The sequence below is a fragment of the Hippocampus zosterae genome, chromosome 21 (assembly GCF_025434085.1).
Source record: "Hippocampus zosterae strain Florida chromosome 21, ASM2543408v3, whole genome shotgun sequence".
Lineage (NCBI taxonomy): Eukaryota > Metazoa > Chordata > Actinopteri > Syngnathiformes > Syngnathidae > Hippocampus > Hippocampus zosterae.
This window is the reverse complement of record NC_067471.1, coordinates 1922256-1937182: the sequence shown is the minus strand read 5'-3', so window position 1 is coordinate 1937182 and position 14927 is coordinate 1922256. Positions and strand designations below refer to the sequence as shown.

Here is a 14927-nt window from a genome sequence, read left to right as displayed (position 1 = left end):
TCTATTTCCCATGGTGACGAGGCGAGCAGCGGGGACAGAGAGGAGGACAAAGGAGGAGGAACGAAGAGAGCGGACAGGCGTAGGAATATGGATGAGGTCAGATAGGTATGGAGGGGCTAGGTTATAAATGGATTTGAATGTGAGGAGCAGGATTTTATATTGAATGCGGTGTAAAATATGGAGCCAGTGGAGATGTTGGAGGACAGGTGTGATATGGTTTCTGTATGGTGTGAGTGTGATAATGCGGGCGGCTGAATTTTGGACCCGCTGAAGCTTATGGAGGGTTTTTTGAGGGAGACCAAACAGAAGGGAATTACAGTAATCGAGTCGCGAGGTGACGAGGGTGTGAACAAGTATAGCAGTGGACTGAGGAGTGAGAGAAGAGCGGAGCCGGTGGATATTTCGAAGATGATAATATGCACAACGAGTGATGTGGTTGATATGTAAGGTGAAGGAGAGGGTGCTATCAAGGATGACACCCAGACTCTTGACCTGAGGGGAGGGGGAGATGGAAGAGCTTTCGAAGGGAATGGAGAAATTGTTTATTTTGTTTAGGGTGGATTTGGTGCCAATGAGGAGGAATTCAGTTTTATTGCTATTCAGTTTGAGGAAATTTGAGGTGAACCAAGATTTTAATTCCTGCAGGCAGTTGGTTAGGGAGGATGGTGCAACTATGGTATTAGGTTTGGTAGGGATGTAGAGCTGGGTGTCATCCGCGTAGCAATGAAAGTGAATGTGATGTTTCCTGAAGATAATACCAAGGGGAAGAAGATAAATTAGAAACAGCAATGGGCCAAGGACAGAACCCTGAAGAACACCTAAAGTGAGGGAAAAGGGGTGAGATCTAAAACGTTTGAGCTGGATAAACTGGGTGCGGTCAGAAAGATAGGAGCGGAACCAGGAGAGGGGGATGCTGGTGATGCCAATGGAGGAGAGTCTGTCGAGGAGGATGGAGTGAGAGATGGTGTCAAAGGCTGCACTGAGGTCAAGCAGGAGGAGGATGGCGAGTGAACCGGAGTCAGCAGAGAGAAGAAGGTCATTGCATATTTTGAGGAGGGCAGTTTCGGTACTATGGAGGGGATGGAAGCCAGATTGAAATTGTTCGTAGAGGTTATTGGAGGAAAGATGGGTGTGAAGTTGAGCAGCTACTGTTTTTTCTAGATGTTTGGAGATGAACGGAAGGTTTGATATGGGACGAAAGTTGTTCAAGTCAGGGGGATCAGAGCCAGGTTTCTTCAGTATGGGAGTGACAGCAGCAGTTTTGAGATGGGATGGTACAATGCCAGTAGAGCGGGAAGTTTGAATAATGTTAGTGATGAGAGGGGAGAGGGCCGGGATAGAAGCTTTGATTAAAACAGTAGGGAGAGGGTCAAGTTGACAAGTAGAGGATTTGGACTTTTGGATTAAGATGGAGATTTGGTGGACAGATGAGGATGTGAATGCAGAGAATAGGTGGGTAGGAACTGGGGAGAATGGAGAAGGAGGGTTAGGAGCAGCTGAAGGGGTGAGTTGCTGGTGGATAAGTTGGATTTTGGATTTAAAAAATGAGGCCAGAGTATTAATCAGTGGTATAGAGATGTGAGGGAAGAGTGTCAGCAGGTTTAGTGAGTTTAGAAATTAGTGAAAAGAGTGATCTGGGGTTACCTTCATTGGAACTGATTAATCCAGAGTAGAAGATTGATTTGGCTTTGGATATTGAGTCCTTGTAATGGAGAAAGTGGGTAGTGTACATTTCTTAATGAATAGCGAGTCCAGTTTTTCTATATAATCTTTCAAGTTGACGGCCTTTTGATTTAAGTTGTCTGAGGGTAGGGGTAAACCAGGGTGCTGTTTGGTTGAAGGAGACAGTTCGGGTTTTGAGTGGGGCCAGGATATTGAGAATGTTATGGAGGTTTGTATTGTTCATTCATTCATTCATCTTCCTAACCACTTGATCCTCACTAGGGTCGCGGGGGGTGCTGGAGCCTATCCCTGCTGTCTCCGGGCAGTAGGCGGGGGACACCCTGAATCGGATGCCAGCCAATCGCAGGGCACACAGAGACGAATAACCATCCATGCTCACATTCACACCTAGGGACAATTTAGAGCGTTCATTCAGCCTGCCACGCATGTTTTTGGAATGTGTAGTGTGTCAAAAACTCATCTGTTGTAGAAATACAATCAGTACTGGGGAGGTTGTTGATAAGTGATTCTAAATTGTCCGGGTTAATGTCCTTGATTTTACGGAAATGTATAATGCGTTGTGGGTTGGATTTGAAAAATGACAGGTTAACATTGAATGAAAGCAATAGATGATCTGTGTATGGGAGGAGAGCGGTTTTACAGTTTGTTGGTGATAATCCAATACAGCAGATCAAGTCCAGAATATGTCCTTTACTGTGTGTGGGAAAGTTGACATATAGTTCTTTAGTGACCTGAGACTGTTGATGAAGAAACCATTGAACGATCATCATGGACTGAAATGTTATTTGGACAGGGGAGTACAGTGAAACTCTTCAAGAACGAAATCTACAGGTACATGGGCGAAAATACCGCCTTATGTGAAAAAATCTTAATGCATTAACACAATTCCCATTCTCCTGCCCTCCATACGTCGAAAAAACCCCTGTTGTTTTATATGAAATCATTTTCTCTGCTCCAGCCTCGCGAAGACATTCACTACAACAAAGTATTATCCAACAGCGACCTCTACTGCTTCGTTCGAAAAAAGGCAACAGCAACCACCACACTGGTTTACATAGTGAACGATGTTTATTTCAGTCACAGCTGCGAGTTTCCTGGACTCTAGTACTCATAACTGGTCTGCCATTGGCTTACCGAGCATCATCCTGGCCTCCGATTGGCCAAGAGGGACCTCACTGTCTGTGTGTGTAAATACCGAAGCTAGATCCGTAGCATCCAATTAGGTGCTTAGAGTAAATTGCTTATGGCTCGACGGACATTCAAATAAACGAACGTTTCCTCGAATGCTTTACTTGTTATCATGCTAAAAACACCCACTTGACGCTTCGTAGTCCTCGATGGCCATAGTTAGCTCTCGAAGGCTAAAATCCTGATGCTAACTGGAGCGCTTCAGTGTCAAATAAGTGTGTGCTCATACTTATGCACTACTGGAATAAAAATAGAGGACACATACGTTTGTGTGTGTGTGTGTGCATTAAGGGTGTGGAAAATAATCGATATTAATCGATACATCGATGCGCACGTGCGCGATGCGAGTGCATCGGCTCATTCACTGGGTACAACGCGATTGACGGGTGAAATCGAGATTCATCGCGATGCATTGGTGGGTATCGGTAAAATCCGATTCAAGCGCTGTTTTATTCATGTTAAACGTCACCGATCTGTCCTTTCCTAGGCGCGCTGAATGCACCATCATTGTTTTGCGTTTTGTGTTGAATACGGACGTTAGCCGTGCGTCACATACAGTCCAGTACACAACTAGCGAAACACTATGGAAGTTCGCGCAAGCAGCAGCGAGGAAACTACTGTATTTAATGCTTCCGCAACATTCAGATCTTATGTTTGGAAATACTACGACTTCGAAAAGAAAGACGGAAAGATTGATAAAAGCTCCGTAATTTGCAAAGAAAGTTGCACTACAAAGCCATACAACGGCAGCACCACCTTAAAAACGATGGCACCACATCACCGACAAGTTTCCCGCTCCCTCCCCCGCCTCCCCGTCCAGTTCCTCGTTGGACACCGGAGAAACTCTTGGCAAACCAGGTCAGGATCAGAAAAAATCGCCTCTTATTTTGGGGCTCCCCTTGCAGCTCACTGTGACCGCGCAAGGAAAAACTATATATGGATGACTCTTTTGGACGTTTCATTTTGACACTCAGTGAGAGTGGTCTGTGTACGCTACAATACACACAGCAGCTTTGAGGCTCTGACTGCCACATTGTTTCAATTGTATTTTTTTTCTGTCCTATGGAGATGGATATTTCATATAAGACACTCAGTGAGTAGTCTGTTTGTGTTTACACTACAGCAACAGCTGTGAGTCTCAGATGTCAAATTGTTTACATTTTCTTTGCACAAAACCCAATTGTGAAAGGGCTTAAATAAGTTGTTTTACACGTTCTACTGTTTATAAGGAATAAAGTGGTCTACTTTTTGCAATACCATACTGAATTCCATCTTTTTTTAAACTTTTTTTCTTTGCGTATTTGCATCACGTTTAATTGCACACACAATATCACAACAAATTGCACTGTATCGTATCGGATCGCATTGATTTGAACTAAATGTGTATCGCGTCGTATCACATCGTGAAGACGGTGAAATGTATCGCATCGTGTCGCCAGAAAATTCCATGTATCGTTAAAGTATCGCATCGCTGGTAGTGCATCGAGATGTGTATCGAATCGTCCTCAGTGCTGAGATTCACATCCCTAGTGTGCATGTGTGTGTGTGTGGGTGGGTGTGTGTGGGTGTGTGTGTGTGCTTACATCTGAGATCAAATTTGCTCCAGTGTAACCCCCCTGTTGTGAAAAATTTCTTGCTGCAAACAGGATTTCGTTGTAGAGGAGTTTCACTGTAAGTACTAAATTAGGGTTCTTATGTATAACTCGAAATGCCGACCATCTTTTGGTCACGGAAGACCTCCTGACTGGGTTCCAGCTCCCTGACGTCATTTGGAAGAGTTTTTGAGCAGTCGATCAACTGATTCTTCAACCTCGTCAAGTCCTAGAAGTAACCACAGAATAATGGATGACTCATTCAATCGAAGTTACTTTTGGTCCATGTTTTCACTCAATGTCAATGAACAAACCACCTTGGGTTTGAGTGGCTGCTGATGGATGCTTGTGGCCAAAGCTTGAATCTCGCTATCGGACAGAACGCCAGAGTGGTCCTTGTCAGCGGCGTCAAACACTTTTGAGATGTTTGCATGCTGCTTGATGCTCATCAGGAAATAAAAGTAGGAAAAGGCATATTGCATGCCGTCTGATTGACGCCAACGTTGGCGCGAGGTCTTGCGAAATTCTCCTGGGAATCTACAGAAATAACAGCAAGGTACCCTCAGCGGTCAGCGCTCAAGAAGGCCTGAGATGACAAGTCATTAGCACTCACGCGTCCTGCATTTCCTGCATATCAAGTTTGTCAATCATACAGGGCGCGTGTGCAATCGCTTTTCGGATCATGCTGCCAAACTTGAGGTTGTACAGCCTGTTGACGTGTGTTGACGTATCGTGGTGTGGCAGTAAAACTGATCTTCAGCTTCCTCTGCTCTCTTGGCGCTCTTTGTCGATGATCATCTTCCTTTTACATTAAAAGTAAAGGATGCCACTTCAGATGGCATGATACAAAGTTAGAATAGGTCGCACTTACCTCAAGTAGATCTTGAATGTATTTGAGGAATCCCTTGAAAGAAGAAACAAACTGTTGGAGCTTCATCTCCAAAGGAGTTTTCCAGTCAACTGCTTCTGTGTTGATCTGTTTTTTCTCCCCATGCTGTTCGCTCTGGATATGGGGATCTCTGTTCTCATTTTCGTTTGAGAAGAAGCTCGGTGGTTTTTGTGTCAGGCTTGACTTATGGCTGGTTGACTGAGTCTTCTTAGCTTGAGATCAACATCACGAGCACTTCTTTTTGACCGGCGGCTTCTTCCTTCAAAAGTCCAAAAACGTGTGCAATGTCTTGAAAGGCAGATGCATCAAGTGTCCTTGGGTGTCTTGAAAGGCACTTATAAATAAAATGTATTATTATTATTATTATTATTATTATTATTATTATTATTATTAGATGCATCCAATTGCGCGGCACAACTGTCGTTGATCACTACCTTTGCAGTCGCCTCCGTCCCATTGACAGGCGGCATTGTTGCACTCCCGATTACACTGCCCGTTGTTGATTAGGTTTGCTGGACAGCCTTTTGAACAAGCGGCTAAAGGCCAGTCGAGATAGATCTGGAGTGAAATAAGAGGACGGTTGTATTGGTTTTGATAAACGGGTCAAAATGAATCGATATCCGTATGATGCTCATCTATTTTTATGACTTTCTGCCCATCGGTTGGGGTGTAGAAGTTGTCCAGCCATGCGTCTTTGCCAAACATCATGTCATCGTTGAGGTAAAGAAACTTTTGCGAGATGCTGGGGATGCGATGAAGGTGGCTTTCGATCGCGTGCGAGTTGAAGTTGGGGAGATGGCTCATGTTCAGGAACATTTCCTGAAATTCAGAGGAGATGCAGTCCCTGTACATTTGACAGAAGTGATCCGAAGTCCCCGCTTCGTGCCCGAGCTGTTGTAACCAAACAGTTACTTCCATTTTGCGCTATTGTATGTCAAATTCTAAATACACTCACAAATATTGTGCCGGTGAGATTGAAAAAGACTGTGCTATTACAAGTTTTTTTAGCAGTGAGAATTTTATTGGCCAGCAACCAACACAGTCTCAATCAACAATCCGACTGGCAACATCATACATTTCACAACAAAATGGAGAATGTCTATGAGCACGTCGACCTCACAGTGCAGAGCCGTGTTCAATTCCAGCTCTAGGCTGCGTGGAGTTTGCATGTTCTCCCCGGGACTGCGTTGGTTTTCTCTGGGTACTCTGGTTTCCCCCACATTCCAAAAACATGCATGGCAGGTTGATTGAATGCTCTAAATTGCCCCGAGGTGTGAGTGTGAGCACGGATGGTTGTTCATGTGCCCTGCGATTGGCTGGCAACCGGGTCAGGGTGTCCCCTCTGACTTCCCGAAGACAGCTGGGATATGCTCCAGCACCCCCCCCCCCCCCCCCGCGACCCTTGTGAGGATAAAGCGGAACAGAAAATGGATGGATGGATGCATCCAATAAAAAAACGATAAAACACATATCTCGAACACTAACTAATATGAAGAATCCAGAAGTATAACCCCGATGACAAGGCTCAATTTTCTCATTCATGACAAAAGAAAAAAATCGACGCAGTCAAGGAAGAGTACACAAAATATAATGCACCTTGGTGCATGAAATAAAGAAGCCTGCTCAGATGAGAGGTGAAAACTTCATTGACAACTGTTCGTCTCATCATCACACTTGTGCTTTTTAATGTGAAACATGCATCCAGGATGTTTTTTAAGACTGTCTTCCAAGAGAATCTTTGGCCACAAACTAATCAGGAAATTTATTTCTCACTTGTGCGGGTTCTTGGGTGCCTTGTTAAGTTTCCCATCTCAGAGAATCTTTGGCCACACACTGAACACGAAATAGGTTTCTCTCTCGTGTAGGTACTTTAGAACCTTCTTAAGTCTCTTTTCAGAGAATCTTTTTTCACAAATTGTGTAGGAAAAAGGATTCTCAACAGTATGCGTTCTTGTGTGTATTTTTAAGCTTCCCTGATGGGAGAATCTTTGCCCACAGTCGATGCAAGCAAAAGGTTTCTCACCAGTGTGTATTCTTTTATGAACATTTAAGTGTCCCTTTTGAGAGAATCCTTGGCCATAAACTGAGCAGGCAAAAGGTTTCTCTCCAGCATGTGTTCTGGTGTGTATTTTCTGATTCCCTTCCAAGAGAATCTTAGGCCACAAACTAAGCAGGCAAAAAGTTTCTCACCAGCGTGTGTTCTTGTGTGTATTTTTATGCTTCCATTATGAGAGAATCTTTGGCCGCAGATTGAGCATTGAGAGTAAAACTAACCTGTCTCACGACGGTCTAATCCCATAACATTCTCACCAGTGTGTCCATGTGTGTATTTTTAAGGTTTGCTTCTTTGAGAATCTTTGGCCCCAAACTGAGCATGAAAACTGTTTCTCACCAGTGTGAGTTGTTTTATGTCCTTTTAAGTCTGCCTTATCAGAGAATCTTCAGCCACAAGCTGAGCAAGAAAAAGGTTTTTCACTAGTGTGTCTTCTGATGTGTCCATTTAAGCATCCCTTCGCTGAGAAATTTTGGCCACAAACTGAACAGGCAAAAGGTTTCTCACCAGTGTGAGCTCTTGTGTGTATGTTTAAGCTTTTCTTATGAGAGAATCTTTGGCCACAGATTGAGCAGGCATAAGGTTTCTCGCCAGTGTGGATTCTTGAGTGTTGAATTAATTTTCCCTTCTGAGAGAATCTTCAGCCACAATCTGAACAGGCAAAATGTTTCTCACCAGTGTGGATTCTTGTGTGACATTGTAAGCTTTCCTTCCCTGAGAATCTTTTGTCACACACCAAGCAGGCAAAAGGTTTCTCACCAGTGTGCCTTTGAATAAGATTTTTTTAAGTAGCTCTTCTCTGAGAAACTTCGGCCACACACCAAGCAGGCAAAAGGTTTCTCACCAGTGTGTAATCTGATGTGTCTTTTTAAGCATCCCGTCGCTGAGAAACTTTGGCCCCAAACTGAGCAGGCAAAGGGTTTCTCACCACCATGTGTTCTTGTGTGTCTTTATAAGCTTTACTTCCGGGAGAATCTTTGCTCACACACCAAGCAGGCACCTTATGAGAGAATCCTTGGCCACAATCTGAACAGGCAAAAGATTTCTCACAAGCGTGAGTTCTTGTGTGTATTTTTAAGTTTCGCTTCTCAGAGAATATTTGGCCACAAACTGAGCAGGCCAAAGGTTTCTCACCAGTATGGGTTCTTGTGTGACATCTTAAGCTTTCCGTCTGGGAGAATCTTTGCTCACACACCAAGCAGGCAAAAGGTTTCTCACCAGTGTGTGTTCTTGTGTGTATTTTTAAGCTTTCCTTATGAGAGAATCTTTGGCCACAGATTGAGCAGGCATAAGGTCTCTCACCAGTGTGGGTTCTTGTGTGTATTTTTGAGCTTTCCTTATGAGAGAATCTTTGGCCACAGATTGAGCAGGCATAAGGTCTTTCACCTGTGTGGGTTCTTGTGTGTATTTTTGAGCTTTTCTTATGAGAGATTCTTTGGCCACAATCTGAACAGGAAAAAGGTTTCTCACCAGTGTGAGCTCTTGTGTGTATGTTTAAGCTTTCCTTATGAGAGAATCTTTGGCCACAGATTGAGCAGGCATAAGGTCTCTCACCAGTGTGGGTTCTTGTGTGTATTTTTGAGCTTTCCTTATGAGAGAATCTTTGGCCACAATCTGAACAGGCATAAGGTTTCTCACCAGTGTGGATTCTTGTGTGCTGAATTAATTTTCCCTTCCGAGAGAATCTTCGGCCACAATCTGAACAGGCAAAATGTTTCTCACCAGTGTGGGTTCTTGTGTGACATTTTAAGCTTTCCTTCCGGGAGAATCTTTTCTCACACACGAAGCAGGCAAAAGGTTTCTCACCAGGGTGCCTTTGAATGTGATCTTTTTAAGTATCTCTTCTTTGAGAAACTTCGGGCACACACCGAGCAGGCAAAAGGTTTCTCACCGGTATGGGTTCTTGTGTCACATTTTAAGCTTTCCTTCCGGGAGAATCATTTCTCACACACCAAGCAGGCAAAAGGTTTCTCACCAGTGTGCCTTTGAATGTGATCTTTTTAAGTATCTCTTCTTTGAGAAACTTCGGCCACACACCGAGCAGGCAAAAGGTTTCTCACCACCATGTGTTCTTGTGTGTCTTTTTAAGCTTTCCTTACGGGAGAATCTTTGCTCACACACCAAGCAGGCACCTTATGAGAGAATCTTTGGCCACGATCTGAACAGGCAAAAGGTTTCTCGCAAGCGTGAGTTCTTGTGTGTATTTTTAAGTTTCGTTTCTCAGAGAATATTTGGCCACAAACTGAGCAGACCAAAGGTTTCTCACCAGTATGGGTTCTTGTGTGACACTCTAAGCTTTCCTTCTGGGAGAATCTTTGCTCACACACCAAGCAGGCAAAAGGTTTCTCACCAGTGTGTGTTCTTGTGTGTATTTTTAAGCTTTCTTTATGAGAGAATCTTTGGCCACAGATTGAGCAGGCATAAGGTTTCTCATCAGCGTGGCAAATCATATGACTCGTCAAACTGCTCGCATAAACATAAGTTTTCCCGCATTGAGGACATTTACAACGTTTGCCAGTTTCACATGTCACACCAGGCCCAGATGATTTATCATCAGTCTCAGTTGAGTGTGACGTTGTCATCACCACCTGATGGTGGAGATTGGAGGCCGTCTGCTTGTGATCCTCCATCAACCTCTGATGTCACATGTTGAAATGAGCTGCTGTCTGGAGGCCTCGCCCCTCTGCTCACTTCACTGTGGCCCTCATCTTCACTTTTTAAAGGTCCACCAGTCAATGGCAGATGGGAGATATTTTGCTCCTCCTTCTCATTGATTTAAGGAGAATTTCCTTCATTCCCCTTGGTGTGAAGGTTCTCTTCCTTCTCCTCTTTGATGTGAGTGTGCCCTTCTTCCTCCTTTTTAATGAGAGGGGGGTCTGGCCCCTTATTTCCTTGAATGCAGGGACGCACTTAATCCTCCACCTCCTTCTTAATGTGGGGGGGGGAGTCTGGCTCCTGCTGCCCAGGACCAACATCTTCACTGACGTCTTCAAGACACATGAGGATAAACACAAAAGGTTTGGTCATGTTAATTCTCATGTTTAAACTTTGAATTTGTGCAAGATTGTTTATATTCGTAGCTATGGTTGATTGGTGTTTAAAGCTGTGACAATAAAAGGGTATAAAGGTGTTAAGGGTTTTTCCAGCCACCCCCTGCCAGGCCAATTGACAACACTCACACAGCATAGAGCACCAGCTGTGCTGATTGAGCGACCGATTTCCCTCTGCGGCAGCTCTGTATTTTAACTGCAGTTGCAGCACTGCACAACTATTGAGGCGCTACATCAACAGCAGTGCACAGGAAAAACCTGAAGCAACTACCAAAGAAAAAAACTGATCGAATCGTGTTCCCCGGGTTATGAAGAGAACAAAATAAACCTGTGACAAAATGTGACAGGGGTGCAGCACAAAGACACTCACATACTCACAACGACCCAACAAAGACTGACAGAATTTAGGGAGCTAAATACAAGCAATGTGACGAGACAACAAGAAACACCTGGACAGGACCCAAAGGGTTGAGAGAGCTGATGATGAGAACAGGTGGCAACAAAAAGGGCACATGAAGGAACAAAACGAAACCTAATCAAACAGAAATATAACAATTACTTTTTAAAATTCTTCTTACCTTATGGTCTCAAAAACACACAAGCCAGTTGAAAACAAATAATAAGATCCTAAAAAGAAACCTAAAAAGGATAGTGGGCCAGTGCAGGGATGTCAATTGTGTGCTTCTGTTTCCGAGTACCTGCCAAGAGGTGAACAGCAGAATTCTGGACCAACAGGAGACAATTAATGGAGGATTGGCTGACTCCAAAGTAAAGCGCATTACAGTAATCCAGGCGGGATGTGATGAAGGCATGAATTATTGTTTCAAAGTACTCATGAGAAAAGGGAGGTTTTATTTCAGCCAGCTGCCTAAGATGAAAGAAGGCAGCAATTTGCCGGTCCAATTTAAAATCACTGTCGAGTTTAAGGCCCAACTTCGAGACTGTTGGCTTAAGATATGAAGCCAGGGGGCCCAAGTCTACAGGATGGGATGCACAAGGGCCACTGGGACCAAACACTATCACTTCTTCTTCCAGTCAGGTTTCAAGACGATGCATAGCACGGAGTCAGCCCTGTTACGCATTTCTAATGACATTTTCCTGGCAAATGATGCTGGAGACCACGTGTGTCTCATTTCATTGGACTTAACTGCAGCATTTGATACAGTGGATCACAGTAATCTGCTGACTCGTTTGCAGCACTTGGTGGGCATTGGCGGCAGTGCTCTTAAGTGGTTTAGGTCCTATTTAGCTGACAGAACCTTTTGTGTCAGCCTTGGCTGCTCTGAGTCTGAGACTCTGCGCGATTGAAAATCCCATGGAGACGTTGGAATCCACGCTGCGGAAAGAATTTTCTGATTCGACTGATCGGCGCCAGTGAGGAGATACAGACCAAGGACTCAAGGCTGTCTGGAATTGTTGGCGGCCGTCTCTCCAAAACAAACAACGCTATCTGGCCTTTCCCCTGGATGGAAATACGCATTGAGTCTAGGGCCCCCACCACCACCCCCCTCTTTCTTGGCCATGGACTGATAAGCCGGGCCTGTCTTCATGATGAGCAGACCTTGACGAAGCAGCTATGACCTGTACACGCATACACATACATGACTGGACAACCGCACGCGCATACACATCCTTGTTATCACCGTCTTCATTGCTCTGATTTTTTCCCCCTGTGACGTGGTTCGATAATGCGGAGCGCAAGGGCGACCGTGCAGCTGGTCAGGACGGTGGCGGCGCGGTTGGCCCCCCCTTCCTATTAACCTCCCCCTTGTACATGTTATGTCTTGTGACTTGTTGTAACTGTCATATGCTTATTCATGTGCTAGGGTTTTTTTTTATCCTGGATTTAAATTATCCTCAGAAGAGGATAGTTAGAGTGTGTTTTTCCTTTCTGAATTCTGATTGTAATTTCCCCATTGCGGGACAAATAAAGGATATCTTAATCTTAAGTATGACAGGACATTCCGTAATGTAAGTGAACCTTAGTGCGGTGCTACCACACACTGACAACTGTGAGCAATACACAATTCAATAAAATTGAAAATAAAATGTTCAATAAAATTTATGCTCATGGTGTCATCGCTCAGTAATTTTACTTTTGTAATTTTTTTTAAATTTCAGGTGTACTTGTGGTAAACGCCTACAGCAGTCGAATGTCTTTGCTGCCATGAAATTCAAGAAGGAGTGACTGTACGTCGACAAGGACAGGAACACTTCAATCAGGTGCTGGACTGCATCACCGACCATCCTGGACTCAATGCTGCGTGCCTAGACCCATATGGATTACAGGTGGCATGGATGACCTACAAGCAGCAGTACAAAGGCAAGGCATTTGATGGGCCACAGGATGCGCTGATGCTGGAAGTTTCTTGTTCAGGACAACCGTGTTGTGCTCCCAGCATGCGCCGTGTCTTGTATCAGGGCACATTTTCCACCACCAGGACAAAAGTCAGCTGTATTTAAAGGGTTTCGTGTTTCACAGAGAAATGTTCCAGAACTGTGATTTGGACTGGCTTTAGAGTGGTTAATGTGGACATGTTGTCTATCACAACAAAATACTGGAATAAAAATAAACATGAGGACAACTGAATACAGGGAATGTATTTTTTTTTATTTCCCGAGGAATCTAGTCTGGTGCTGGGCAATAACTATTGACTTGTCCGGTCTGGTCTGTTCAGTGCTGCTGTCAGAAATTGCGGGTCGACACACACATCACCAGTTCTGTATTTATTTTGTCACTTTCTGTGGTCTGCCAGCATTTTTATTATAATGCATAGCAGCAAGAATTATTCTGGAATAGAACAAAAAATGCCTTATCTTATTTTTAAAAAATTGTCAAATTTTGATGAAATAACTTTATATCTCAAAGTTCTACATTTCACTATAGTCTACATTTCATGCATATCAGTTTTCTTTAACACACCTGCTTTTCATCCTTTGTACGAGAAGTGGTACATCTTTGGGGCAAAGTGATTCACCACACTGTGAAAAGCGTCCACGCCACTGGTCTGTCCGAGGTGAGACATCTTCATGACATCGTTGACAAACATGGTCTTTGTCAGGAGTTCCACCACTGCGACATTGACTTCAGTACCTTTAAATGAATTTACAAGGTATGACAATACAGTGCACTCCGCTTAATAGAACACCGGTTAATAGAGTAATCCGCTTAATAGAGCAAAAGGCTCTGGAACAGATTTGCCTAATGCAATTTCCTATAAAGATACTCCGCTTAGTAGAACAGATCTCCGCTTAATAGAACAGGCCGTAAGCAATGAACATTGTAAACTAGTGGTTTTCGAAGTGTAGCTATCGCGATACTGTACCACTATCGCGAGAAAACGCGGTAGTTCTAGCCGTATACAGTAACAGGTAGCACGCGTCACTCCACACATAGACACACGCACGTCACAATGGCTTCAACTTCATTCAAGAGACGAGAGAGAGACTAAGTGTAGCTATCGCGATAGTGGTACACTATCGCGAGAAAACGCGGTAGTTCTAGCCGTATACAGTAACAGGTAGCAAGCGTCACTCCACACATAGACACACGCACGTCACAATGGCTTCAACTTCATTCAAGAGACGAGGGCTATCACCTGCGGATAAGAAGGACATACTCAGACGATACGATGCATTGCTGGATTCTCAGAAGGTACGCCCGCGGTTTCCAGGACTTCCCTCTTATCCAGCGCATTGAGAGGGAAGTCAACCGCAAAATTACGGACTCCTGTTTCCAGACAAAAGTAACGAAATTTTTTTCGTGATTTGAGATGTTTGACTGAAGTTGATTAAAGTTGTTGTTTTGTTGTTTGATTAAAGATATGGACGTCCACAGTCGAAATATCTCTTCTAACTCATCAGCAGGGGTTTTTCTGCGTGCATAACTTGGTCGTCGACGTGTCTGAAGGTGTACCTAATAAAGTGTCTCCGGTTAATAGAAACTCCGCTTAGTAGAACAGAAGCGCTTCGGCCCAATGGTGTTCTATTAAGCGGAGTGCACTGTATTTCTATTTTTTTAGGGTTGACTAGCAGGCATCATCTAACAAAAAAAAAACCCTGGTAATAGCCACGCTTTTTCTCTAGTAATTGGAGGATGTAAACAACTATCGTGCACTTTCTGCTGGTGGTCCACACATGCCAGCCACTTCGTCTGCTTCTTTTCCTCCGGTGTCTGGGAGGACAGTGCACAGCAGTACAAATGACACTTCAAACTTTGTACCCAATCCTTCAGGATCGACATGCTCTTCTTTTTGGCCAAGGAGTCCAGTTTCATGCACATAGCTGTATATTTAATATGGTATGAAAACTCGTGAAGTGACGTATATGATACATGACATAATACCAAAACTAGCGTATTTATAAACATTGAAACACACTAACCTTTAGCAATGTGCCAACAATCATAATAATGGATGCAATTCTCCCTGATCCACTTCCCCAACTGGCGCTGGCGATGCCTGTCAGTGACG

The 14927-nt window shown here is 44.0% G+C and overlaps 2 protein-coding genes and 2 long non-coding RNA genes across 4 annotated transcripts; all 4 read right to left on the bottom strand.

The window, feature by feature from the left end:
* Window positions 1-776: 776 nt before the first annotated feature.
* LOC127594075 (N-acetylglucosamine-1-phosphotransferase subunits alpha/beta-like) lies at window positions 777-5213 on the bottom strand. The gene is made up of 4 exons (XM_052055980.1): window positions 4781-5213; window positions 4588-4692; window positions 2397-2420; window positions 777-818 (listed from the first exon to the last, which is right to left on the bottom strand). Exons 1-4 carry the CDS (start codon window positions 4943-4945, stop codon window positions 777-779), a joined length of 336 nt encoding a protein of 111 aa, XP_051911940.1. The 5' UTR covers window positions 4946-5213.
* Window positions 5214-5254: 41 nt separating this feature from the next.
* Window positions 5255-6243, bottom strand: LOC127593754 (N-acetylglucosamine-1-phosphotransferase subunits alpha/beta-like). Its single transcript, XM_052055405.1, has 3 exons — window positions 6001-6243; window positions 5787-5910; window positions 5255-5611 (listed from the first exon to the last, which is right to left on the bottom strand). The coding sequence occupies exons 1-3, from the start codon at window positions 6202-6204 to the stop codon at window positions 5526-5528; spliced, it is 414 nt and encodes a 137-aa protein (XP_051911365.1). The 5' UTR covers window positions 6205-6243; the 3' UTR covers window positions 5255-5525.
* Window positions 6244-8020: 1777 nt separating this feature from the next.
* LOC127593760 (uncharacterized) lies at window positions 8021-9180 on the bottom strand. Its single transcript, XR_007960486.1, has 3 exons — window positions 9128-9180; window positions 8406-8791; window positions 8021-8114 (listed from the first exon to the last, which is right to left on the bottom strand). It is a non-coding gene; the product is annotated as an uncharacterized LOC127593760 (long non-coding RNA).
* A 3865-nt stretch (window positions 9181-13045) lies between these two features.
* On the bottom strand, window positions 13046-13880 carry LOC127593763 (uncharacterized). Its single transcript, XR_007960490.1, has 2 exons — window positions 13375-13880; window positions 13046-13135 (listed from the first exon to the last, which is right to left on the bottom strand). It is a non-coding gene; the product is annotated as an uncharacterized LOC127593763 (long non-coding RNA).
* Between the last annotated feature and the right edge of the window lie 1047 nt (window positions 13881-14927).